Source organism: Callithrix jacchus, chromosome 19, assembly GCF_049354715.1.
Source record: "Callithrix jacchus isolate 240 chromosome 19, calJac240_pri, whole genome shotgun sequence".
NCBI classification, from domain to species: domain Eukaryota; kingdom Metazoa; phylum Chordata; class Mammalia; order Primates; family Cebidae; genus Callithrix; species Callithrix jacchus.
In genome coordinates, this window is record NC_133520.1 from 27,741,310 (window position 1) to 27,766,545 (window position 25,236).

At 41.1% G+C, this 25,236-nt stretch overlaps 1 protein-coding gene across 6 annotated transcripts in view; it reads left to right on the forward strand.

The window, feature by feature from the left end:
• CAMSAP2 (calmodulin regulated spectrin associated protein family member 2) overlaps positions 1-25,236 on the forward strand; it is a 181,099-nt gene that overhangs the window by 47,914 nt on the left and 107,949 nt on the right. For 4 of the 6 annotated variants that reach the window (XM_035281050.3, XM_017966545.4, XM_017966544.4 and 1 more), the window contains exon 1: positions 20,484-21,550. The exons of the other annotated variants lie outside the window; for them this stretch is intronic. In XM_035281050.3, coding sequence (XP_035136941.3) covers positions 21,412-21,550 — 139 coding nt within the window. In that variant the 5' untranslated portion in view covers positions 20,484-21,411. Of the gene's footprint in view, positions 1-20,483; positions 21,551-25,236 lie in introns of those variants that run through there. 6 annotated transcript variants of the gene reach the window in all.

Sequence of the window (25,236 nt, forward strand, 5' to 3'; positions counted from 1 at the left end):
ATTTGGTGTTTGTGTATGTAATAATGCGTACATGTAAGGTAGAGGGTGAGGAATCGAAAGGAGTACACAGAAGATCTCTTTCTCTTTTGCTCTTTCTCTCTTTCTCTTTTCCTCCCTCCCTCCCTCCCCCTCCCTCCCTCTCTTTTTCACTGCTGCAACCTCTACCTCCTGGGTTCCAGGGCGGGTTCCAGGGATTCTTGTGCCTCAGCCTCCCGAGTAGCTGGGATTACAGGCATGCATTACCATAACCAGCTAATTTTTGTATTTTTAACTAGAGATGGGGTTTTACCCATGTTGTCCAGGCTGGTCTCAAACTCCTGGCCCACCTCAGCCTCCCAAAGTGCTGGGATTACAGGCATGAGCCACTGCTCCCCTCCAGAAGTTTTCAATTGCATCTGTAACATTTTATTTTTTAAAGTTGAAGCAAAAAGAACAAAATATTCAGATTTGACAAGAGTCAATGATCAATACAGTATTACTTGCTGTCAGTTTTCGTAAGCTTGAAATATTTTAAAATAAAAAAATTAAATACAGTAGATCCAATACCGACTGATTTATCCCTTCAAATAATTACATTAGTGTCATAATATGGTAATGGCATTGCATGATGTTAGAAACATTTTTCTAATATTTTCAACTTGATTAAAGATGTCTTATGAAATATTGACTTAATAACAGTATCTCCTTTTCTTCACAGCAAATAATGAAGTAATTTAAAATCAAGCAGTACGGACTGGGCACAGTGCCTCTCGCCTGTAATCCCAGCACTTTGGGAGGCCGAGGTGGCTGGATCACCTGAGGTTAGCAGTTCAAGCCCAGCCTGGTGAACATGTTGAAACCTTGTCTCTACTAAGAATACAAAAATTAGTCAGGCGTGGTGGCAGGAGCCTGTAATCCCAGCTACTTGGGAGGCTGAGGCAGAAGAATTACTTGAACCCAGGAGGCGGAGGTTGCAGTGAGTCAAGATCATGCCATTGCACTCCAGCCTGGGGGACACAGGGCGACTCCGTCTCAAAACAAACAAAACAAAGCAAAACAAAAACAAGCAGTGCTTGCTGAAATTGCTTCACCAAAGCAAAATAATGAAGCCAGCAGTGTTTAGTGAAAACAAGAGAATGACAAAGGATAAGGTGAAATAGGCCGAGGGTAGAGCACAGGGCCAGAGAGAGGAACACTGCTGAGCAACCAGGAGGAGACAGGATCCAGGGCAGAAGGACTGGAATCAAAAGAGGTGCATACCCAAGACCAACAATAAAGTGGGTACATTGGAAAGAAACAAGGCAGCCTGGGCAACATGGTGAAAGCCCATCTCTACTATAAATACAGAAAAGTAGCCGGGTCTGGTATCGCATGCCTGTACTCCCAGCTACTCAGGAGGCTGAGGTGGGAGTATTGCTTGAGCTTGGGAGGTGGAGGCTGCAGAGGGCAGAGATCACACAACCGCACATTAGCCTGGGTGACAGAGCAAGAGCCTGTCTCGAAAAAAAGAAGAAAAAAGAAAAGTAACAGAGAGTAATAATTTATTTACTTATTTTTATTTATTTATTTTTTTGAGATGGAGTCTGGCTCTGTTGCCCAGGTTAGAGTGCAGTGATGCGATCTTGGCTCAAGAAACCGCCAGGGAAATGTGCTTAACTCAGACTCAGTTTCCCCATTCTGAAACAAGAGTGTTGAAGAAAACAGGCACAGTAAAATTCTATGGCCTAAGTAAATCAAATCACATTCAGCATCTGGGTCTGCCTTTTAAATTAGTTTTTTTGTTTGTTTGTTTTTGAGACAATCTCTCTCTGTCACCCAGGCTGGAGTGCAGTAGTACGATCTCAGCTCACTGCAGTGAGCTGAGAAACCGCCGCCTCCTGTATTGAAGTGATTCTCCTGCCTCAGCCTCCAGAGTAGCTGGGACTGCAGGCACGCGCCACCACTTCTAGCTAATTTTTGTATTTTTAGTAGAGACGGGGTTTCGCCATGTTGGCCAGACTGCTCTCAAACTCCTGACCTCAAGTGATCCGCCGGCTCGGCCTCCCAAAGTGCTGGGATTACAGGTGTGAGCCACCACACCCGGTCAATTCTTTATATAACTATAGAAAGTAATTTAACCAGCCTGGCCAACATGGTGAAACCTCATCTCCACTAAAAATACAAAAATTAGGCGGATGTGGTGGCACATGCCTGTAATCCCAGCAATTTGGGAGGCTGAGGCAGGAGAATTGCTTGAACTCAGGAGCCAGAGACTGCAGTGAGCTGAGATCGTACTACTGCACTCCAGCCTGGGTGACAGAGAGAGATTGTCTCAAAAACAAACAAACAAAAAAACTAATTTAAAAGGCAGACCCAGATGCTGAATGTGATTTGATTTACTTTAGGCCATAGAATTTTACTGTGCCTGTTTTCTTCAACACTCTTGTTTCAGAATGGGGAAACTGAGTCTGAGTTAAGCACATTTCCCTGTGGTTAAGTGTAGAGCTGAGACTAAAACTCATTCCCTGGAGACCCCTTGTTGCAGTGATTCTTCCACTTCACGGCACTGCCTGATGTTACCAGGGTCTCCAACATGCCATGCTCAGCTGCTGGGTGGGAGTGTGGTGTGAGAGGGAAGCACCAGGGACTCCCCAGGGCAGGAAAACTTCACAAAATGGTTGCAGCAGACAGACAGAAACAGAGCCAATTTCTTAGGCCTGTATAGTCCTCTTCTGTTTTTAACCCTTTAAAAAAGAGGTTTGTGGGACATACTTCTCCTGTTTTAGGTATTTTAATAGACAAATGATATGAAAAATTTAAAATGGGGAGAATGAAAAATGCTGAGAACGGTTGTACTAATCTATTCTTACACTATTTTTATTTCAGTTTTTCTGGCAGAACATTCTCTATAACATATTCCTTGTAATCCAGTAGAGAAAGTATCAAAAAGGAATCTTCCCTAATTAGGTCCTAAAATAAGATTACAACCCACAAAAGAGGAGCTGGTCTATAAACAGGTTCTATTATGATTACTATGATTTCCCTTTTTAAGTGCAAATTATACCACATTTGAACAGTAAACCTTGGCTTTTAATGGTTGTTTGATGTTTCTAGTTAAAAGATGGTTTTATATATATATATATAGACACACACACACACATATATGTGTTTTTTAAAAGATAATACATATATAAAATATACATGTATATAAATACACATACACATATATTTTATACATGTGTATAAAAACCAATCATACTCTTTTAAAAAGATACATATATAAAATATGTATGTATATATTTTAAACAAATCATACTATTTTAAAAAGATACATATATAAACTATATATGTGTATCTCCTTTAAAAAGATACACATATATAAAATATATATGTAATCTTTTAAAAAGATACATATATTTTAAAGATGGTTATATTTTTAAAATTTACTTCTCTGGGGATAATGCTGGGTTGGTTTTATTTTTATTTTCGTAGAGACAGAGTGTCACTATGTTTGGCTGGCCTCAAACTCCTGGCCTGAAGCAGTCATCCCACCTAGGCCTCTCCAAGTGCTGGGATTACAGGTGTGAGCCACTATGCCTGACCTGGTTACATGTTTTAAGACAGAATATGAAATTTAAAAGAACAAGCAAGCAAAAACAAATTGGTTGTATGATACGCTGAACTTTAAGTTTCTCAGTTTTGTGAAACTGTAAAAGTTCATTATTTCCTAATGAAATATATATGACCAAATAATTCTTGGTTTATAAGAAGTCTGATATATAGGAAGATGCCCAGTACATTTTTGTATGTTTCTTTCCATGCCTTTGAGTTTTCCTGATAACTCTAGCTCTAGCAATCTCATATTTAGCTGTGACAGACTCAAGCATTAAGTGGCTGACTTGACTCATGAATGAGTCTTTGTTTGAGCAGAGAAGTTGTGCTGCAGTAAGGGCACTGTCCTGCCCAACACTTGCCATTTAAACCTCCCTTCTCTGAGATTTATAACTTGGCTGGAACACTTTATTCATCATACCACTCGGTGTCAGAAGATTACTTTTTATAAATTCTAAAAACACACACACCAAGTAAAACAAATCAAATGTTTTATAAATGGTAGAGCCTGATTTTCGCCCTTTATAAGTTGTGCTCTCGCTTTTTGGAGAAAGGTTGCAATTAGGGAAGTGGGTGTTTCAATGAGACCTTGGATTAAAAACCAATCGTACTCTTGGCAAGCATTTGTTATGTAATGTAGTTTTAGTTCCATTTGGAATCTAGCAAGAGCTAAGACATTTGGAAAAGTGTGGTAGTTTGTTTTCTTTTACAGCGTTTCGTCTTAGAAAAGGTACCTGAGATCCTACTGAATCAGTTTAAAAACTGATTGTGGTAAAAATCACTTAGTGTCTAAACTGCAATAATTAATGTATTTTTTTTAAATAATACAAAACTCAATTTATAAGAGTTTCTACAAAACGGTCAGTATCCACTAACATGTTTCAGAATTCAAAAATGAACTGGTCTATGGGGTCACTTGGCCCATCTTTCCACCAGGCAGGACTGTCCCCTGAATTGTTTCCTTCAGCTTTTTCTCCAGTGTCATAGAATGTTTAAGCAACTCAACATAGTCCTTTGAATTATAATTGGTTTTTTGCAGTTTTCTTCAACTGGAGCAATGCTGAGTGGAAATGATTTATTTGTTTTATTTTTTATTTTTTAAATTGCATTTTAGGTTTTGGCGTACATGTGCAGAACATGCAAGACAGTTGCATAGGTACACAAGTGGCAGTGTGTTTTGCTGCCTTCCTCCCCTTCACCCACATTTGGCATTTCTCCCTATGCTATTGAATGTGCTTTTAATCTTCATTAAGAGATTTAAAATGAAGGCAGTGATACTTCTTAAATGTTATTTGGGAGTCGGAGTTAGCCTGTATGCAACTTACAGACTAAGCAATGGTTCAAACTTTTATTATAATTAGTTATGTTTCAGAAGAGATAGCTCTATACAGTCATGCTATAATGAGATGCTTCTGTAACACATAATGTTTTGAAAATGTATTGCTTTATCATATACAATTTTTCCATAACATGCTATACTATCTAAGTATTCAGCTAGCAGTGTTTGGAGAATAATAATTTATAGAGTGAAAGAATTACCTCAAGACACAATGCCTATTACAGCTGATGGACCCTGGAGGATAATTGCTGAGACAGTTATTGAAAACAAGAGACAATTAAAATGCTTTACTTGTGTGAGTGATGGGAGTAAATAAGTTGAAAATCTATTATGACATAAACTACAAATATATCCTCTCTTCTATAAGCATTGAGTTCTAAGTAGGACAGAAATTGCTATTCTATAAGCAATTTCACTGCACCAATGAAAAATTTTTGAAAAGAAGTACAAATAGCTTTTACTTTTGTATTTTCAGCTGTTCATCTCTGTCAGCAAGTTTTCTTCATGGGAAAATACATTTTGTGTCTGTGGATCCACTCTTTTTGTTCTGTTCATGAATAAAAATCAACTAACATAATTTGACTACTTAAAATCACTGTTTCTTAGTATAGTTGATTTTAAACATTTCCTGAAATTTGACTGTAAAATAACTATTTCCCCAAACAGTTCATTTGAAATCCTTGGGTTGCCCACCCAAAATAGGCACAAAATAAATGAAGAGGCTGCTGGAGGATTGGGAGGAGTAGAGAATCTATTACAGACAAATAAGCACTGTGGAAGTAATGTGGATGGAGGAGGTGGTGGTAATATGTAATAATCAAAACTGTTTCCTTTTCACACACCCACAAAAAAATCCAGACCAATTTATACAACTCTTTTCATTGTTATCTGATTGGGAAGAGAAAAGGAATAGAGAGAGAGAATGGGGAGGAAAACAAGGATAAGGACAGGAAGGTAGAAAAGTAGGGTTGTGCTTTTTCTTTCTGCCTGTGGACGCCGCCGAAGCAGCATCGTTAAAGTCTCTCTTCTCCCCGCGATCATGTCTAAGTCAGAGTCTCCTAAAGAGCCGGAACAGCTGAGGAAGCTCTTCATTGGAGGGTTGAGCTTTGAAACAACCGATGAGCGCCTGGGGAGCCATTTTGAGCAATGGGAAACATGAGAGATCCAAACACCAAGCGCTCCAGGGCTTTGGGTTCCTCACGTATGCAACTGTGGAGGAGGTGGATGCAGCCATGAATGCAAGGCCACACAAAGTGGATGGAAGAGTTTTGGAACCAAAGAGAGCTGTCTCAAGAGAAGATTCTCAAAGACCAGGTGCCTACTCAACTGTGAAAAAAATATTCGTTGGTGGCATTAAAGAAGACACTGAAGAACATCACCTAAGAGATTATTTTGAACAGTATGGAAAAATGGAAGTGATTGAAATCATGACGGACAGAGGCAGTGGCAAGAAAAGGGGCTTTGCCTTTGTAACCTTTGACGACCATGACTCCGTGGATAAGATTGTCATTCAGAAATACCATACTGTGAATGGCCACAACTGTGAAGTTAGGAAAGCCCTGTCAAAGCAAGAGATGGCTAGTGCTTCATCCAGCCAAAGAGGTTGAAGTGGTTCTGGAAACTTTGGTGGTGGTTGTGGAGGTGGTTTCGGTGGGAATGACAACTTTGGTCGTGGAGGAAATTTCAGTGGTCGTGGTGGCTTTGGTGGCAGCCGTGGTGGTGGTGGATATGGTGGCAGTGGGGATGGCTATAATGGATTTGGTAATGATGGTGGTTATGGAGGAGACGGCCCTGGTTACTCTGGAGGAAGCAGAGGCTATGGAAGTGGTGGACAGGGTTATGGAAACCAGGGCAGTGGCTATGGTGGGAGTGGCAGCTATGACAGCTATAACAACGGAGGCGGAGGCGGCTTTGGTGGTGGTAGTGGAGGCAATTTTGGAGGTGGTGGAAGCTACAGTGATTTTGGCAGTTACAACAATCAGTCTTCAAATTTTGGACCCATGAAGGGAGGAAACTTTGGAGGCAGAAGCTCTGGCCCCTATGGTGGTGGCGGCCAATACTTTGCCAAACCACGAAACCAAGGTGGCTATGGCGGTTCCAGTAGCAGCAGTAGCTATGGCAGTGGCAGAAGATTTTAATTAGGAAACAAAGCTTAGCAGGAGAGGAGAGCCAGAGAAGTGACAGGGAAGCTACAGGTTACAACAGATTTGTGAACTCAGCCAAGCACAGTGGTGGCAGGGCCTAGCTGCTACAAAGAAGACATGATTTAGACAAATACTCATGTGTATGGGCAAAAAACTCGAGGACTGTATTTGTGACTAATTGTATAACAGGTTATTTTAGTTTCTGTTCTGTGGAAAGTGTAAAGCATTCCAACAAAGGGTTTTAATGTAGATTTTCTTTTCTTTTTTTTTTTTGCACCCATGCTGTTGATTGCTAAATGTAATAGTCTGATCGTGATGCTGAATAAATGTCTTTTTTTTAAAAAAAAAAAAGAAAAGTAGGGTTGTAAGGAGAAGGTCTGATGAGGCAGGTGGAGGAGTAATACAGAGAGGGCCATTGATTTGCTTTAGCATTAATGGCGGAGAGCAACCTACCGCCCAAGTGCCATCTCTGGGAAGTCTTTTCTGACTCCTCCTCCTGACTCACTGGCACATCCCCTTTGTTAGCTATCTATTGCTATTAACAACTTAACTCAAAACTATCTTACACAGTTTCTGAGTGTTGGGAATCCAGGAGCAGTTTAGCTAAATCATTGTGGCTCAATCTTTCATGAGGCTATTGGCTGTGCGGGCAGCTGTCTACTGAAGCCTTGACAGTGACTGGAGGATTTGTCTCCAATAATGCCTCACTGACATGGCTCTTGACAAGCAACCTCAGTTCCTCACCAAATGGGTCCCTTCATAGGCCTCTTGAAAGTCCTCCCAACATGGCAGTGTGATTATTCCTGGGGTTTGGCAGGGGTGGGTACTTCCAGAGAGAGTAAGAAGGAAGCTGCAATGCCTTTTATGGCCTATTCTCCAGTGACTATATTGTGGATGCTAACTCTTACGTTTTTTTAAAATTCTTTGGAATTGTGTTCCAATTCCTTTCCTTGGGAGGTCCAGCCCTTGCTCAAGGAAGAGGAATCAGGCTCTACCTTTTGAAGAAAATATCAAATAATTTGTAGACATATTTTAAACTGTCACATCACTTCCACTGCCTGGGTTGACAGAGAGGTCCTGCTGGCTTGTGTGGTATAGTGGCATACACATTTACAATATCAGTTCTCAGCTCATCAGTCTTTTGTTCAATTCATAATAAAAACTGCTGGTGGAAATAATTCATACAAACTAAAAAGGACAATGGCCCAGATTGCGTAAAGTAAAAGTTGTAACAGATAAAAAGTTTTGCTTGGAGGATCACATCTTTTTGACACAATGAGAGCTATGAAAATGTGACTGAGGAAAACTGAACTTGTTAAAAATAATGGCCAAAAAGGAAGATTTATGATGGCAAAAGCTCTTGCTGTTAGAATTTGATGTGGACAAAAAAAGTTGTGCAATACAATAAAATCTTTATTGTAAATTGATGTGAAACGTAACTAATCCCTCACACAGAAATAGCTGTTAAAATTTAAAAAAAAAAGAAGAAGAAACATAACTAATTCCAATAAAAACATTCTCAGTAAAATAGCAACAAAAATGGAAAAATGAGAACAGTGTTAACTGCAGAGTAGAGAAAATCGATCAAAGAAATTAACCTAACGGTGCTCACCCTAAAAACACTATCTTCACAATCAACATATTTCATAAAATTCTGGTTTAAATGTTTGTGTTGGTATAGAGAGTTAAAATGTTCTTGGGACCAAAACAGAGGCATCTAAATATCTCAGGAGACAAAATGTCTGTATCAAGACATTTATTCGTTGGTTATATGAATATTTATGTATTCAGTTACACAGCCTCTTGGGTGGGGGTGGCAGTGGAGTAAGGGCTTCTCTAAGGTTGACATCTAAGGTGGAAAGATTGATAGACTTGACTATAGAAGAACAAATGCAACCCGAAATGCTAACACTAACACTGAAAGAGAAATGATAAACTTGGAAAAATTACTGCATTTCAGAGACCAAGAGTTGATAAACAAATTTATCCACATCTAAGAGTAATCAGCGAGGTAGGCAAAGATAGGTGTTCAAGGGTATTCTTCACAGTGTCAACTTTAATTCCGTAAAACCAAAAATCTGGGAAGAATGAACATATCCTTAACAGGTATTTTGTTAAAATTAGAAAGAAAAAGGATGTATCCCTATAATGAAATTCTATTATGCATTAAATTTATGTTTTAGGTGAACATTTACCAATAGCAAATGATATTAGTAATATTGTTTTATGAAAGAAGTTATAAATGGGATATACAATATGATACCATTTGGGCACAAATGAATGGAAGGATATACAAAGAATATCTGTAGGTAATGAAATGATAGATGTTTATTTCCTCTGTTTGCTTTTCTTTTTTAAATTAAATAAATGAATATAGATTGCTTTCATTATTAGGAAAAAAAGTGTGGTTTTTTAAAGACATCTAACTTTATTTGTAGTGTTGATGTAGGGTTCTTTAAATTATTTATACTGTTTTTGGTCAAGCATGATGGCTCATGTCTGTAATCCCAGTACTTTGGGAGGCCGAGGCAGGAGGATTGCTTGAGCCCGGGAGTTTGAGAGAGCTTGGGCAACAAGCAAGATCCTTGTTGCTACAAAAAAAAAAAACAACAAAAAAACCCAAAAAATTAGCTGGCCATGGTGGCTTGTACCTGTGGTCCCAGCTACTGTGGAGGCTGAGGTGGGAGGATCACTTCAGCTTGGGTGGTTGAGGCTGTAGTGAGCTGTGATTGCACTGCTGCACCCAGCCTGGGCAACAGAGTGGACACCTGTCTCAAGAAAACAACAACAACAAAAAACAAACAAAAAAACATTTATACTGTTTTTCCTCTTCCTGATTAAAAAAATAACATACTTTTAAAAAAAGAAGCTGGCTAAGATTTGGGTACAGGCTGTAACTACTACCACTTCCTTTTCAACTCTGCCCCCATTGTCCACTTTTCTACTCCAATCTCCCATTCCTACCCTCACTCTGAAAAGTTAACCAGACTAGCCAAGTGGCTACGGAAGGTAAACAACAGGTAAATGATTACAGGTATAGAACCTGCTTGGACCAACCCCTTTATGTGAATATGAAAGTAAATACAGAAGGCTTGGTAGAGGAATAATGGTTTACTGTTAGCATGCATCCAGGCAATCTTCAATTTCCAATTTTGTTTATAAATAAAAATTTCCTAGTTCTATTTACACATGGTTGTTATTCTGAATTGTATTATTCTGGATTGTGTTCACTAATTTCATGTAACAAAAAATGTTTTAAAATACAATAAGAAAAAAGAGAAAAAAATACACTAAGAAAGGGGCTTAAGCAGATTTTAAATGGATTAGTAAAAGCACTAGAGTATTTCTTCTATTTTTCAAGAAACCTTTTATTTTGGATTTGTGAAGAACTATGTCAGCACATTTTTACCCCACTAGGCTTTGCTGCTGCTGTTGCTTTTCTTTTCTTTCCAATTCCAGCTTTCATTTTGGATAATCTAAAAGTAAAGTGTTTCTCATATGGCAAAAGTAACATTCTGAGTTATCTAAATTCTATAAAGAATATCATTTTGGATGCCACAAGCTTTTGCCTTTTCAAATTCTCAACGTCAAGCTATAATTTTCCCTTTCTAGTTTTATCCAGAACCTTTAAATTAACAGCATAAGAAAGTAAACAGGAAGTTACATTGCTCTGATGCAGAAAAGTAGGAGGAAGATGGGGAACAGATGAGAAAGCTAAATCAGGAGAAGGACACCACCATGTTTTGTTTCTGTTAATCAAAATCATGTATTCAAAATCCTCCTGGTATCCTGACTAAAACGATCACGTATCAAAATGAAGTGTAATATATTTTTCCAGCTGTGTATAGGTCATAATGAAAGGAAGAAAATGACCATTTCCTCTGATGCAGTGATGGTTCAAAACTTATTTAAAAAGAGGTCCACAAAAGTTAAAGCATAGCTCCTAATTAATGTTTCAAAAGAAGATTTTATTTTTATTTTTAGAGATTTAAAAAGAAAGAAAATTTAGCCCATATGCTATGAGTAGTTCAAATACCAACATATTTGAAACTACAACAAGACTGTTTCCATAGCAAATATGATACACAAAGATAACAGATTTTTGCTTTGTTTTTCTGACTGCTACTAGGAGCCAGTTTTGTTAAAAATGCAAATCAGGACTAAGTCACTTAGTTCAGTTAATTAGAGCAATGACCTCCACACTCTGGGACTTCACAATGCAACCAAGTTTCTTGAATGAATGAATGAATGAATTGGAGAGAAGTGAATATAAGGGTATTAACTTTCTCATTTTACTAAAGGAAACTACACAAAAGCTCAATTAGTATCTACAACAACTATCATTTCATAAGAGAAAGGACATTTTAATAGAAAAAAGCAGAAAGAAAATTGTCTCATAATAAAAAATAGTCCTTCAGAGGAAACAAATCAGGTATATTAAAAAATCACTACATTTTCTCATAATACATTTTAATAAGACATAATAGCTCTGTGTTTAGGAACCACTGGGAACCACTCAGTACAGCATTAAGGAGATCAACGTCCCATTTTTAATTCCCATATAAGCTAGTCAAGATATATTGATCTATTTCATGGCCCTAGAATGCATGTTAGTACATATTGTTAATTCACTGATTCTTTCATCTATTCAAGAAATACTTGGCTTGGCACAGTGGCTCACACCTGTAATGCCAGCACTTTGGGAGGGCGAGGTGGGCGGATCACGTGGTCAAGAGATCGAGACCATCCTGGCCAACATGGTAAAACCCCGTCTCTACTAAAAATACAAAAATTAACCAGGCGTGGTGGCATGCGCCTCTGGTCCCAGCTACTCGGGAGGCTGAGGCAGAAGAACTGCTTGAACGCAGGAGGCAGAGGGTGCAGTGAGCTGAGATTGTGCCACTGCACTCCAGCCTGGTGACAGAGCAAGACTCCGTCTCAAAAAAAAAAGAAATATTTGCTGTGATCTGTTATATAGTAAGCACTGCTAGTGAAGCAGAATAAGATTGTCTCTTCCCTTATGGTGCACAGAAAGAAGTATAATTCAAGACAAAACATACCACAAAAGAGCACAGATATTCCGGTGAGTGAAGAGTGGGGCAGGGAAAGCTTTATGGAAGAGGGGGCATTAAAGTCATTATTGAAAGAAAAGAAGATTTCCATAGCTCATGTTGGGTTCATGAAGGGCATTATAGAGAAAGGTTAACAAAGGCCAAACCAATAAGCCTTAGAAAGGCTTAAATATGATGAAGATCCTTAGAGTCATTTGGCTTGATATGTATAGGAGGATACTAGGGAAATATGAATGTAAAGATAGAACATTTTGTATTGGATCTTCAAAATCAACGCAAATGTTTATATCTGGTAATCAGTGCATAGCCACCAAGCTGTTGAGTGAGCAGTTGAGTTCAAGTTCAGGAAAGATTCCTGAACTTGATTTCAGCAACCATTAGTTTGAGTGTCAGTTCTATTCTTTATCATAAAAGCTTGAGGAATTTCCTCAGTCTTTCTCAACCTCCATTTTTCATCTATAAAATGAGGCTAATCTCTATCATTAAAAAAAAAATTGTAGACAAATTTAGCAGAGTTTATTTGAACAAACAAATGATTCATGAATCAGAGCAGCACCCTAAACCCTTAAAGGGCCACAGGGCTCCACTCAACGACGTGTGCAGTTCCACTCAACGGTATTTATAGACGGAAAAGAAAAGTGACACACAGAAATAACCTGATTGGAGTTTTCCTTATTTGGACATGTCTCAGCCTATTGCAGCTTGTGATTGGCTGAAAGCTTGGTGGCTATAATTGGCTGAGATTCAGCTACTTGTTACAAGAATATACTCTCAAGTTAGATTGCAGTTTGTTTATATATTTAATTATTTTGCAGTTTGCTGTGTATGGAGGCAGGCTTAGGCTAAATTTAACACTAAGTTACATGCTATTTTACGATTAATTAAATAAGATTCATTATGTGAAAGACCTAGTACAATCTCAGACACATGGTCTGAAATCACTAATTTGCTGACTGGATATTTGTTGAATCCTCAAAGTTGGGTTTAGAAAGATTAAGGTGTTAACGTGTAAGTTCAAAAAAGAGGAACACTGGGAGTGTATGAAAGAAGACATTTGTGGGAATGGAAGAGAGTACATGGAAGTGAGAGATACTTGGATTGCTTGCATGGGATGAGATGAAAGAAAGGGGGAGCTCAAGGATGACACATTTTAAGCAGAGAAGTGTGTCATAGTAGAATTTGGGAGACTGGCACTAGAAGTCTAGTAAGAGGGAAATTTCATGAGTCTGCTTTTGATCATGTTGAATTTGAAATCCTAGAACTATATGTGGGTGAAAATGTCCAACAAGCGTTAGGAAATTACTCAGAAAAGGGATCAGGAGCTGAGCTACAGATTAGGGAACACCCTGCATAGAGATGAAAGTTGAAGCCAGAAAGAGATCACTGACAGCCAAGTTGGGGACAGTAGAGGACAGAGGGAAATGAGAATGGATGTAGTTAAGTAGCTGCCCTACTGGGAAGGTAACAAAGGAGGTAAGAAAGGCAGTAGAAAAGGGATTAGAAAAATCACAGAGAACCAGGTGCCTAAGGGAAGGCCCTGGAACCACAGAGAGAAGATAGTTTTAAGAACTCCTGCCTGGGCAAAATGCCAAAACCCCATCTCTACTAAAAATACAAAAACCAGCTGGGCATGGTGGTGCCCACCTGTAATCCCAGCTGCTCGGGAGGCTGATGCAGGAGAATTGCTTGAACCCAGGAGGTGGAGGCTGCAGTGAGCCGAGATGGTGCCACTGCACTCGAGCCTGGGCAACAGAATGAGACTCCATTTCCAAAAAAAAAAAGAACAAAGGGGCACTCATAAGAACTACAAGCTATAGAGGCCAAAGGAACAGGAACACAAAAGTCACAACAAGGAGTTGTAATAACTTTTGTGAGAACAGTCTCAGTAGTGTGGTGAGAAGCCACATTGCCAGGAAAGATGGAAAAGGTTAGTTTAAAAATGTTATTAATTTATTTAATTATTTTAGACCTTGTTGGCTTCCAGGACAAGACTACTGTATTTACCAACAAACAGCTTCGTTCATCTCCTCTTCTCTAGAGTCCTTCTGATTTCAATTTGGTCTCTACCTTCACTGGAGAATTCCATTTTCTGCTGTTACCTCCCTTGGCTTTCTATACAATCCCATCTTAAAACTTTCTGGAAATAAAAAAGTAAATACTGCTCTAAAGGTTTAAATTCTGGATATTAAGCAGCTGACTGATTTAACTTTCAGTTATCATAAAGTATGTAGATGTCATTCTCCTATCATAGACTGTTGGCAGTGAGGGTACTTTATAAGGTGCCTGGTTCTATACTGTTGTTTTATTGCAAGAGAATCCTGAGAGCAGGGAGGTGGCACGGGTTTCCTCAAATCACATGGCAGATATAAAGAGCAACACTGGAGGCCGGGCGCAGTGGCTCACGCCTGTAATCCCAGCACTTTGGGAGGCCGAGATGGGTGGATCACGAGGTCAAGAGATCGAGACCACCCTGGCCAACATGGTGAAACCCCGTCTCTACTAAAAAATACAAAAATTATCTGGGCGTGGTGGCGCGTGCCTGTAGTCCCAGCTACTTGGGAGGCTGAGGCAGGAGCATTGCTTGAACCCTGGAGGCAGAGGTTGCAGTGAGCCGAGCTCGCGCCACTGCACTCCAGCCTAGCACCTGGTGACAGAGAGAGACTCTGTCTCAAAAAAAAGAGCAGCACTGGAACCCAGAGTCCAGACTCCTAGCCTAGTGCTTTTCTTGTTCTTTCTTTTCTCTCTTTTTTTGAGACGAAGTTTCACTCAGCACGCCAGACTAATTTTGTATTTTTAGTAGAGACAGGATTTCTCCATGTTGGTCAGGTTGGTCTCAAACTCCTGACCTCAGGTGATTCACCTGCCTCCTCTCCCCAAAGTGCTGGGATTACAGGTGTGAGTCACTGCTCCTGGCCCCTAGTGGTTTTTCTGTTACCTCTCAACACCCTAACCAGCCTTCAGTGATGTTAAAAATAATAGAAGCTTTGCCCATTGTTGAAAGCTAAAGGTGCTTGGTTTGAGTAGGGGATTAATCAAGGAAAAATGTTTTGGGGGTCTGGGAAAATATGGTGCTATACCTGGACACCTGAGAGCAAGCCTTTTCAGTTTGGTTCAGACACTGACTCACAGTGTGACTGGAAAGTTATGTGGCCTCACAGTGTATCAGTTGTTCCAGCCACACACTTTGCATCATACTACATAAGCCTCGCTAGAACTATTGTGAAGGTTGATGAGGCAATCCTTATAAAACTGTGCTAGCTATTCCAATGAAAGCCACGAGTGTGTCTAGAAATGATAGACTGTCAGATATACAGCACAGACTCTTCTATCTCATGCTGGTTTATTAGAGGTGGCTATACTTCAACCAACTGAACTGCTTATTGTCCTCAGCTTAGGATTTTCTCTCCCCTCTTCACCCCTACCCTTGGACATTCTTAATCTGGGTGATTTGAAGTTTACTTATTCTAGTCCCTTGAGTTTCAAATGAACGTGAGATCTTCACCACTTAATCAAGTCCTCCACCCCTTGGTTTCTCCAGTCACCAAATGAAGATGATAATAGGGACTGTGGTGAGAATTAGATAAGTTGATACAGAATAGAACTGCTACATAGAGAGTGCCAATAACTGTTAGCTGCTATTAGCGTAACTAATTGAAAGTGAATGATAGTATATGTAAATATGTCTTCTATTTAAGAAAACAACGTGAGGTCTTACTGTAGTGCTTGCTGGTTTCGTACTTCTTTGCTTCTGAGGGGATACACCAAAGACACCTGTAGGTGGAGTAACAAGGCTTCTAACCTATGGAGGTAAGGACACGACCATGAAGGAGAGCCGGGCTGCTCAGGCCATAGGGTTTCCAAGTGTTCTTACTAACAATTTGCTTCTTCAGCTGTCTAACATCGCATCCTCAGCACCCAGGGGCTCTATCAACACTGGCTGATGAATAAATGAATAAACGTATGAATCTATCACACAGAAATAGAGGATAGCCATAAGAAACGGAGGCTGGCTGGCATTTGGAATTCTCCAGGAGAAAAGAGAGAAATACATTTAAAATACAGAGAAGGAGGATTGTTTATGTGGGAACAAGGGTAACTGTGGCTTGATGAACCGAGCCCCTAGGCCTGGAGATAAAGAGCAGAGGGATAGCTGTGCAGTTGGACAAGCAGGTCCAGGGAACCATTGGGTTTTGTTTTTGGTCTTGTTTTGAACAAAGTCAGATATCTTAAGGGGAAGTGGAGAGCATTTCTTTTTGACAGTGATATTCTGCAGAGATTTCCAGGTTTTAAAAGGATCATTCTGAAGGTGACACAAAGAACATCCTATTAGAGTGTCTGTCTCCCTGAAAATGAATCCTTCTTCTTTGTACTCAGGGTGTTTCCTTCTTAATAATAGCCTCCTACTATGACCCCAAGTTGTTTCACAGCCTCCCTGAAAGTAAAAGCTGCTCATTGTTGAGGTATTTTGTTTTTCCTATTCCTAACGTACTCCTTCCCAGTTGGGGTTCTAGTAATGCCATCTCTACTAAATGTATCACCACTGAATCAAGGAACAAGTTGGAACAACTTACTTTGTTCCCTTCTCTTTCTTGTTCATTTAGGTTGAAATAGTTTTCAATGAAATCCAACAAGTTTTTACCCAGCACCCATTGAGAACAAACTACTGTGCTAGGTCACGTGCAACATTAAGGTGATTAGGGCATGATTTATGGCCCTGAGAATCTTGTACTGGCTTGCAGATTATTATAATGACTGGTAAAATGATTCAGTATCTCTCTTCAACCTTCCTGGGCTATAGGTTTTTCCTAACATGATTTATGTGCTCTAGAATTCAGTCAAAGTTGATTTGAGAACATTAGGTTCAACAGAAGTCTCCGAGAAACCTTCCCAATCCCTCCACCTGTATATGGTCTGTCTGCACTTTTGTTTTTGAGACAGAATCTTGCTCTGTTGCCCAGGCTGAAGTGCAGTGCTGCGATCTCGCTCACTGCAATCTCTGCCACCTGGGCTCAAGTGATTCTTGTGCCTTGGCCTCCTAAGTAGCTGGGATTACAGGTGTGCACCACCATGATTGGCTAATTTTTGTATTTTTAATAGAGTCAGATTTTCATCAGGTTGCCCGGGCTGGTCTTGAACTCCTGACTGCAAGTGATCCACCTGCCTCAGCCTCCCCAAAATGCTGGCATTACAGGCGTGATGGCTCACACCACTGTGCCTGACCCCTGACTGCACTTTATATCTCTTACAGCACTTACCACTTTTACATTGTATTATACATTTATTTATGTGCATGTTAGCCTCCATGATCTGGAAAAGTGCCAGAGGAGTGGAGCCAGAAGACCTGTGCTTGAATCTGAAGCTGGACTCAGATATGAATCAACCATGAAATCTTGGCCATGCCACTTTGTAATTCTCAGTCCTGCATCTAGAATTGGAAGACAATAATAATGCCTACTTCATAAAATAGATATGGAAATTAGTTATCATATGAACATAGTTTGTGAACTGTTATCTATATGTTAATTTTATTATCCCCCATGTGATATAGCAAAGGACCTTGCCCATGAGAAAAACCCTATTAATATTAATTAAATTATTGAAAAAATTACATCACCATCCTGTGGCATATTATTATTCTCACATTATTTTTGTATCCCACATTGTTAGCAAGCCTTATCTATTGTGCCCTACTAGGTTTAGGAAGGAGTGTTTATAGGAATTAATCAGAAATAAAGGGACCTGCTTCTTGACTGTGCTGCCCTCTTAAATAGTAGGGTGGAAAGCCTCTCCTCTCATGCATCGTGTATCTTGTTTCTACCTTGAGCGTTGGTAACAATAGGGAGGCCCTAGCTGTTCAAAGCATGGGCTTTGGAGTAAGACAGTTCTAGGTTCAAATCTTGGATCTGCCTTTACTATTTGTGCAAAATAAGAGTAATTAAAATTTTTGGCCGGGCGCGTGGCTCATGCCTGTAATCCCAGCACTTTGGGAGGCCGAGGTGGGAAGATCACGAGGTCAGGAGTTTGAGACCAGCCTGGCCAACGTGGTGAAACCCCATCTGTACTAAAAACACAAAATTAGCCCAGTTTGGTGGCGCACACCTGTAGTCCCAGCAACTCAGGAGGCTGAGGCAGGAGAATTGCTTGTACCTGGGAAGCGTAGGTTGTAGTGAACCGGGATCATGCCACTGTATTCCACCCTGGGTGATGGAGCGAGACTCCGTTTCAAAAAAAAAAAATTTTTTTTTTTCCTGAGCCTTAGTTTTCTTATCTGTATAATGAAGATAATACAGGATTTTATAAAGATTAAAATTAGATAACGCTAGCACTTTGGGAGGCTGAGGTGAAAGGATCCATTGAGTCCAGGAGTTTGAGACCAGCCTGGACAACACAGGGATACCCCATCTCTACAAAAAATAAACAAAATTAGCTGGGTGCAGTGATATGTACCTGTAGTCCCAGCTATATGAGAGGCTGAGGTGGGAGGATTGCTTGAGCCTGGAAGGTTGAGACTGCAGTGAGCCATGATTTCTCCATTGCATTCTAGCCTGCACATCAAAGCAATACCCTGTTTCAAAAAATAATAATAATAATAATAGGCTGGGTGCGACGGCTTATGCCTGTAATCCCGGCACTTTGGGAGGCTGAGGCTGGTGGATCTCTCGAGGTCAGGAGCTCAACACCAACTTGGCCCACATGGTGAAACTGTCTCAACTAAAAATACAAAAATTAGCTGGGCATGGTGGCTTACGCCTGTAGTCCCAGCTACTCTGGAGGCTGAGGCAGGAGAATTGCTTGAGCCTGGGAGACAGAAGTTGCACTGGGCTGAGGTCTGGCTGCTGTTCTCCAGCCTGGGCAACAGAGCAAAACTCTATCTCAATAACAATAGTAATAATAATAATTAAAAAATAAAATTAGATAATGTATTAACATGAGACGTGAGGAGCCATTGATTTAAGTAAGCCCAATATGTGTTAACTTTGATAATATTCACACGAAGTCCATTAATTGAGCAATTATACTATGGGGCTGGGCACCATACAGGTGCTGGAGATATACCCTGCCATCATATCATTAATGGGAAAAACAGACAAGTAACTGATGGTTGCCACACGATGTGACAAATGACAAATGCTATGACAGAAATAAGAACAGGGTGCTCCAGGAACAATAGGGGAGGCACCTCTGTTACAGCCCTAACTGGAAAATTGTCAGCAGCTATCAGGGAAGGTTTCATGGAGGGAGTGACTACTGTGGAGTCCGAAGGTACAGTAGGAGTAAGCTGGGTGGACAGAGGATCCACCCTGAGCAAGGAGTTAGAGATCCGAGCAGGCATGTTCACTGAAAGAAGAAAAAAGCAGTTCTGACAAAATGAAGCTATAAAGGCTTGTAGATGCCAGATCACAAAGGATGCCAGCTTGCTTTGTGAAATAATTTACGCTCTTTTTTTTTTTTGGAGACAAAGTTTTGCTCTTGCTGTTCAGGCTGGAGTGCAATGGCAGGATCTCTGCTCACTGCAACCTCCACCTCCCGAGTTCAAGCGATTCTCTTGCCTCAGCCTCCGGAGCAGCTGGGATTACAGGCATGGCATGCACCACCACGCTCGGCTAGTTTTGCATTTTAAGTAAAGACAGGATTTCTCCATGTTGGTCAGGCTGGTCTCAAACTCTCGACCTCAGGTGATCAACCCGCCGCGGCCTCCCAAAGTGCTGAGATTCCAGGTGTGAGCCACCGCGCCCGGCCAAGAATTTATGCTTTTTTCTGAGCGAATTGATGGATGTGTGCACTCTCACTTAGAGATAAAATTTAAGTGGAGAGCATTGAGTTAAGAAGTATCTCGGTATCATGAAATTAACACAGGTTTGGAGCCTCCACAGATCCTCAATCCTGGTTAAGTTCCTTGTATGAGTTCCATGTACGACCACTCAACTCACTTCACCTCTCTTCCGTGGACAATCAGCAATGACATGTACCCCTCCGGTTATTGCGAGGGCTAAATGAGATGGTGCAGGTCAAGTTCGCTGCAAAGCTCGTGTCACATAATGAGCATTTTAAATAAATATCAACTCTCTTCGCTGAAGCACTGCGTAAGTTGAATATGAAAGCTATTGCCAGGCCTCTCTGTCTCTTCTCCCTTCCTTCCCTTTCCTCTCTCAGCAGTGTAGGCAGCAGCAGCCAAAGGCCAGGGAGGTGGAGGATGTCCACTGAAGCGAGTACTCCAGAGCGATGATTAAAAGGCAGCCGCCCCGAATCCCGGGCGCGGGCGGGGAGCGAGGCTGGGCATGCTCAGTGGGCCGGCGGCGGGAGGGAAGCGGGGCGAGGGCGGGGGCGGGGGTCGGAGCCGCGCGAGGGCGCATGCTCAGTCCCCGCATTTGCTCCTAGGTTCAGTGCCGCAGCCGGAAAACCGCAGCGGCGGCGGCGGCGGCTGAGGGGGAACGACCCAGCGGGCGTCAGAAAGGAGGGCAGGAAAAAATTACAAGGGCAGATGTGATAAGACAGGAACTGAGAGCTTGGGATTCGCGGCCTCTCCCAGGCCACCGCCTTCGCCGTCAGCAAGGGAGGAAGCCCGGGAAGCGGCGGCGGCGGCGGCGGCGACGGCAGAGGAAGGAGGAGACGGCGACGGGAGGGAGCGCAGAGGAGGGGACGGGCCGGCGGCGGCCTGCGAGCCGCAGTGATTTTGACGTTTTCCGCCGCTGCGTCTCCCGCGGGTCCCGGCCGGGCTGCGCTGGGTGGGCCACCCCGCCCCGCGCTCCCCGCTTGTCTTGCTTGTCCCTCCGCCCACCCGGGGCGTGAGGGGTCCCCCGCTCCGAGGGAAGGGGAGAGGGAGGCGAGGGCTTGCGGGCTGCGCGATGGCGGGGACATTTTCCACAACGTGATTGTTGAAGGCTCCCCCCACCTCCCTTAAAATTCCGGGCCCTTCCATCCTCCACCCTCCCCCAAGCCCGTGTGACTAAACCGAGACAAAGGGGAGGCGGCCTCGCTCACACGCGCGCTCGCGGGGCGGGTGGCTCGGAGGGGCGCGGGCGCGGGGCGGACCGACGGACGGACGGACGGAGACGGCGCCGCCACATTCCTATGCCCGGGAGCGGCGGCGGCGGCGGCTCCCGCGGGAGGCGGCAGGCGCACGGCGCGGACAGCTGAGCTTCTCCTCCCCCGTCGGCGCCCGGGCGGACCTCGCCCGGGCCCCGATGGTTTGAGCTTGCCTCTCCCTCCCTCCCGACCCCTGCGGCGTCGAGGCCACGCCATGTGAAGGTTAGGGCCTGGACATCCCGAGGAACCGCCGTGAAAGATGGGGGATGCTGCAGACCCCAGGGAGATGAGAAAGACGTTCATTGTTCCAGCCATCAAGCCCTTTGACCACTATGATTTCACCAGGGCCAAAATCGCCTGCAATCTGGCCTGGCTGGTGGCCAAAGCCTTTGGGACAGGTTAGTGGTGTCACCCCTTCTCTCCCCCTCTTCCTCCTGATGTGGTCCACATCCCGGTTTTTGTTCCCGATTCTCGAATCCCTCTCCGTGCGGGTCTTCTCGTGCAGGTACAGGGAGATGATGGGAGGCTGGGAAGAGGAGAAAGAAAGGAGAAATAAGGAAAGCAGGTTTGGTCTTCACTGAAGGGCCCGTGAATGGTCAGGTGGGATTTGGCCAGATTCCTTTTATTGGATAGCAAAAGTGTTCCCTTCCCCGCCCCAGTGAGCAATTTTATCATGTTTTTACATAGAGTGGTTTTAATAGAGTTGTATTTTCTTCATTGTGCTGCATACATTTCTGCCTCAGTCATAATTGTGATTACACCACCAAGAATTCTGAGTTGGTTTCTTTATTATTGCAAGAAGGTGGATGGTGCCTAGTACTATATTGATTTTGACATTTGTAATGATGGCTGCTGTTCAGGCTCTGTCGGATATAAGGTGGCCTGTGTCGAGTGCAGTATTAATTTTTGCTGTTACTCGTTAAAGCTGTATCAGCCTTCTGCACACATTTTAGGTTCTTACTAAATCAGTTATTTAAAACCGATGTTTAGTTTGCTGACCGTAGGGTGCTATTTTCATTTCATATTATCAGTGAGGCATGGTCTTTTTTCCAAATGTATTTTGGCTTCATAAATTAAAAGAAACAAAAATTCCCTACTTAGGTAATTTTTTAATAGAAGAGTTTTTTGAAGGCATGTGCTGTTGACACAGAAATTGAATAGTACAGTAGCAGTTAAGCACTCCCTCCATAACCCCGTCTTTGCAAAATAACAGGAAAAGGGCCTCCCGTTGTGATTCTTTAGTGTTGCTTTAGGAGCCCATGTTGTGAAATGCTGCAAAAATTAGAGAGCTGCTTTTCATTGGAAGATGCTCCTGTAATTTGGTAACTTTTAAGAGTAATTTTCCAAGATTTCTATCCCTTGTTAATGAATTTTAGATACATGAAATATTTGTTGAAAAGTTCCTTAGTACTCACAAACTTCCAGATGTTAAATATAGGTTTTTCTGTGGGGAGGGTGGCTAATTTCCAATTTTAGGACTATGTAATTAATGTTTTGGTAAATGGTTTAGTTCGGTTTTACTGCTCAGACTTACACACAACTGAGTATTTTCAGGACCTACACATCCTAGTTAAATAGCAGATTAATCTCAGTGTTTGGAAAATTATTTGAATTTGTTTTTGGGGAAACTTCACATTGATGTGATTTTATGTTTATGGCAGCCTTAATTTTACTTGAATTTTCATGCTTTGATTTTAAATTGGCATCAGGAATAAATGTAATAAATCCTTTTCAAATAATTTAAATTTTAAACATCTCTTTTAAATTAAATGTCTAGTGTAACTCATAGGAAGAAGCACAAAGTGTTACTGCCTTTTTGTGAAAACATTCTGGCACCACTGACATAAGCAGTATGTGTTTTGGTTTTAACTTAAGCAGCACACTGAAGCTAGTATCTATTTAGATGGCAAATGAAGGCTATTTAAGTGCTTAGAAAACACGGAAAGAGGGAAATTTACATAGTCACCTATGTGGAAAGGTAGCATGTATGAAGTGGAAGGCAAAGGGATTAAGAGAAGTATTTTCTTTCCATCTGGAACTGAGAGGACACTTATAGTACAGATGTCAAAATTTTGTTGTGCATACACAAAGGACTAGAAAATGGCCTACTTTCTGGATATGTGTCAGGCGGGTTGGTAGATTGTGGACCACTTGAACACATTGAACACACCTGAAGAAGAAAGGAAATGAAGGGAATCTAGTATCAGTGGAATCTGATGTCTGCCAGGCACCCTGCTGGATGCTTTGCATTAAGTTGTACATTAGGGATGCATAACAACTCTCTGATGTAGGTAGTGTGTTCCCCATTTAAAAAATATGAGGAAGTCAGTGCATAGGTTGACTTTCCTACTATCACAGTGTTAGTAAGTGGCAGAGATGAGTTTTGATTTGAGGTCTGACTCCAGAGGGTAATAAGATATTGGTGGAGGTGAGACACTCCTGTTACATACCCAGCACTCTGAATACATTACTTCATTTATTCCTGCAGCAACCCTGTAGATACTGTTCTCATTTTGCAGATAAGGTAACTGGCTCACAGATTAATTTGCATGAGATTAAACATCTGGCAAGTGATGTATTCGGCTTGTTTGCCTCTGAAGTCTTTGCTTATTACTCTATATCATCCTGCAGAGTAACCCTTTTATCTGCAAGTATGAAAAATGCACATAGTACATATTGATCTTTAACATCTTTTTCTTTAAAAATTGTACAGATCTTAATTCATTTTCAGATGTTTTAGATGATATTGTTGGTTATTACCTTTGCCTTAGCAGCAGTTGGAATGGATGAAAAGACCATATTCACATGGGATGAAAAAACAAGTTTAAAAGACCTTAAGTGACTTAGTAACAATGTATTAGTACATTATTTAGAATGTTATGTTTGTACATTTTGTTTACAACAGTCTTTCAAAACATAAATTTGTATGTAGAATAGAAAACATTAGGAATTTTTATTTTTTTGGATGTAAATATTATTTATTTTCTGCAGATACTCTTGTGCAGGAAAGGTTAACAGACAGTATATTTCAAAGATATTACCTAAAGATACTCAGTTAATCAAAACATTAGCCCAGCTTTCAAGTATGGTTTACTAACATCACTCCTTCAGCAATGACATACAGGGTCTTCAGGCACTGCTTTGGTGTTTTCTGTTAGAAACTTTCTAATTTTTGATGTACTGAAAAAGTAGTCAGTTTTATAATCATATATTGTAAAAGTCATTTAAAATGATAACTTTTAAATGACTATAAATAAGTTGTGAACATAGAATGAAGTAATTGAACTTAAAACTAGAAAGCAGATATGGAGTATTTATGTAATTTGAAGTCCTACGTCAAGAGCTTTGAATCATTTTCTTCTCTTTACAGTAGTATTACAAGTAGCCCAAATTTTAATAGTTTATTTTGTGGAAGAATGCAGATACATTAAATGTTTGATTAAATGAAGAATAAATTTTTATAGATGAATTTGAAACAGTAAATAGATCATCTGAATTGCAAAGGAGGAAGAAGTTCAACTATTTGTGTTTTTTCTATATTTGAAGAGCTTAACCCATTTAAACAAAGATTTTACTGAATTTTCTTTAAATGTTCTGTTCCTTTAATTCCTTTGGAGGAAATGATAGGTGAAAAACCTCTTGTGACACTGTTGCTAAAGTCTTGAATTTGGAATTCAAAGCCCATTTCCTAGTGTCAGTTTATCACTTCAGTCTTCTCAACTATTATTCCCCTTTTTATCCTAGTTTAGTGGTATGCAATATTTCCTATTATAAATATACCTTGTTACAGTTGTCTGTCTTAACAGATCTTGCTGTCAGAGTCCTATATAAGGTCTGACTCTTGTGCATACATGAAGATTGTTGAGAGCAGTGGGTAGCATTGTGGTTAAGACAGACCAGCAGCAGAGGGATCCGTTTGGGACATTATTGCAGGAGTCTGGGCAAGAGATGAGGTCCTTTGTCGTTGACTTTGTAGTCAATAGAAGAATTTAAAAAACCAATATGGAACAAAAAGAGAGTTCATCAAGTCTTGAAGTAGGAGGGGGTATGATAATAAAGCTGCTAATATACGCCGGGCGTGGTG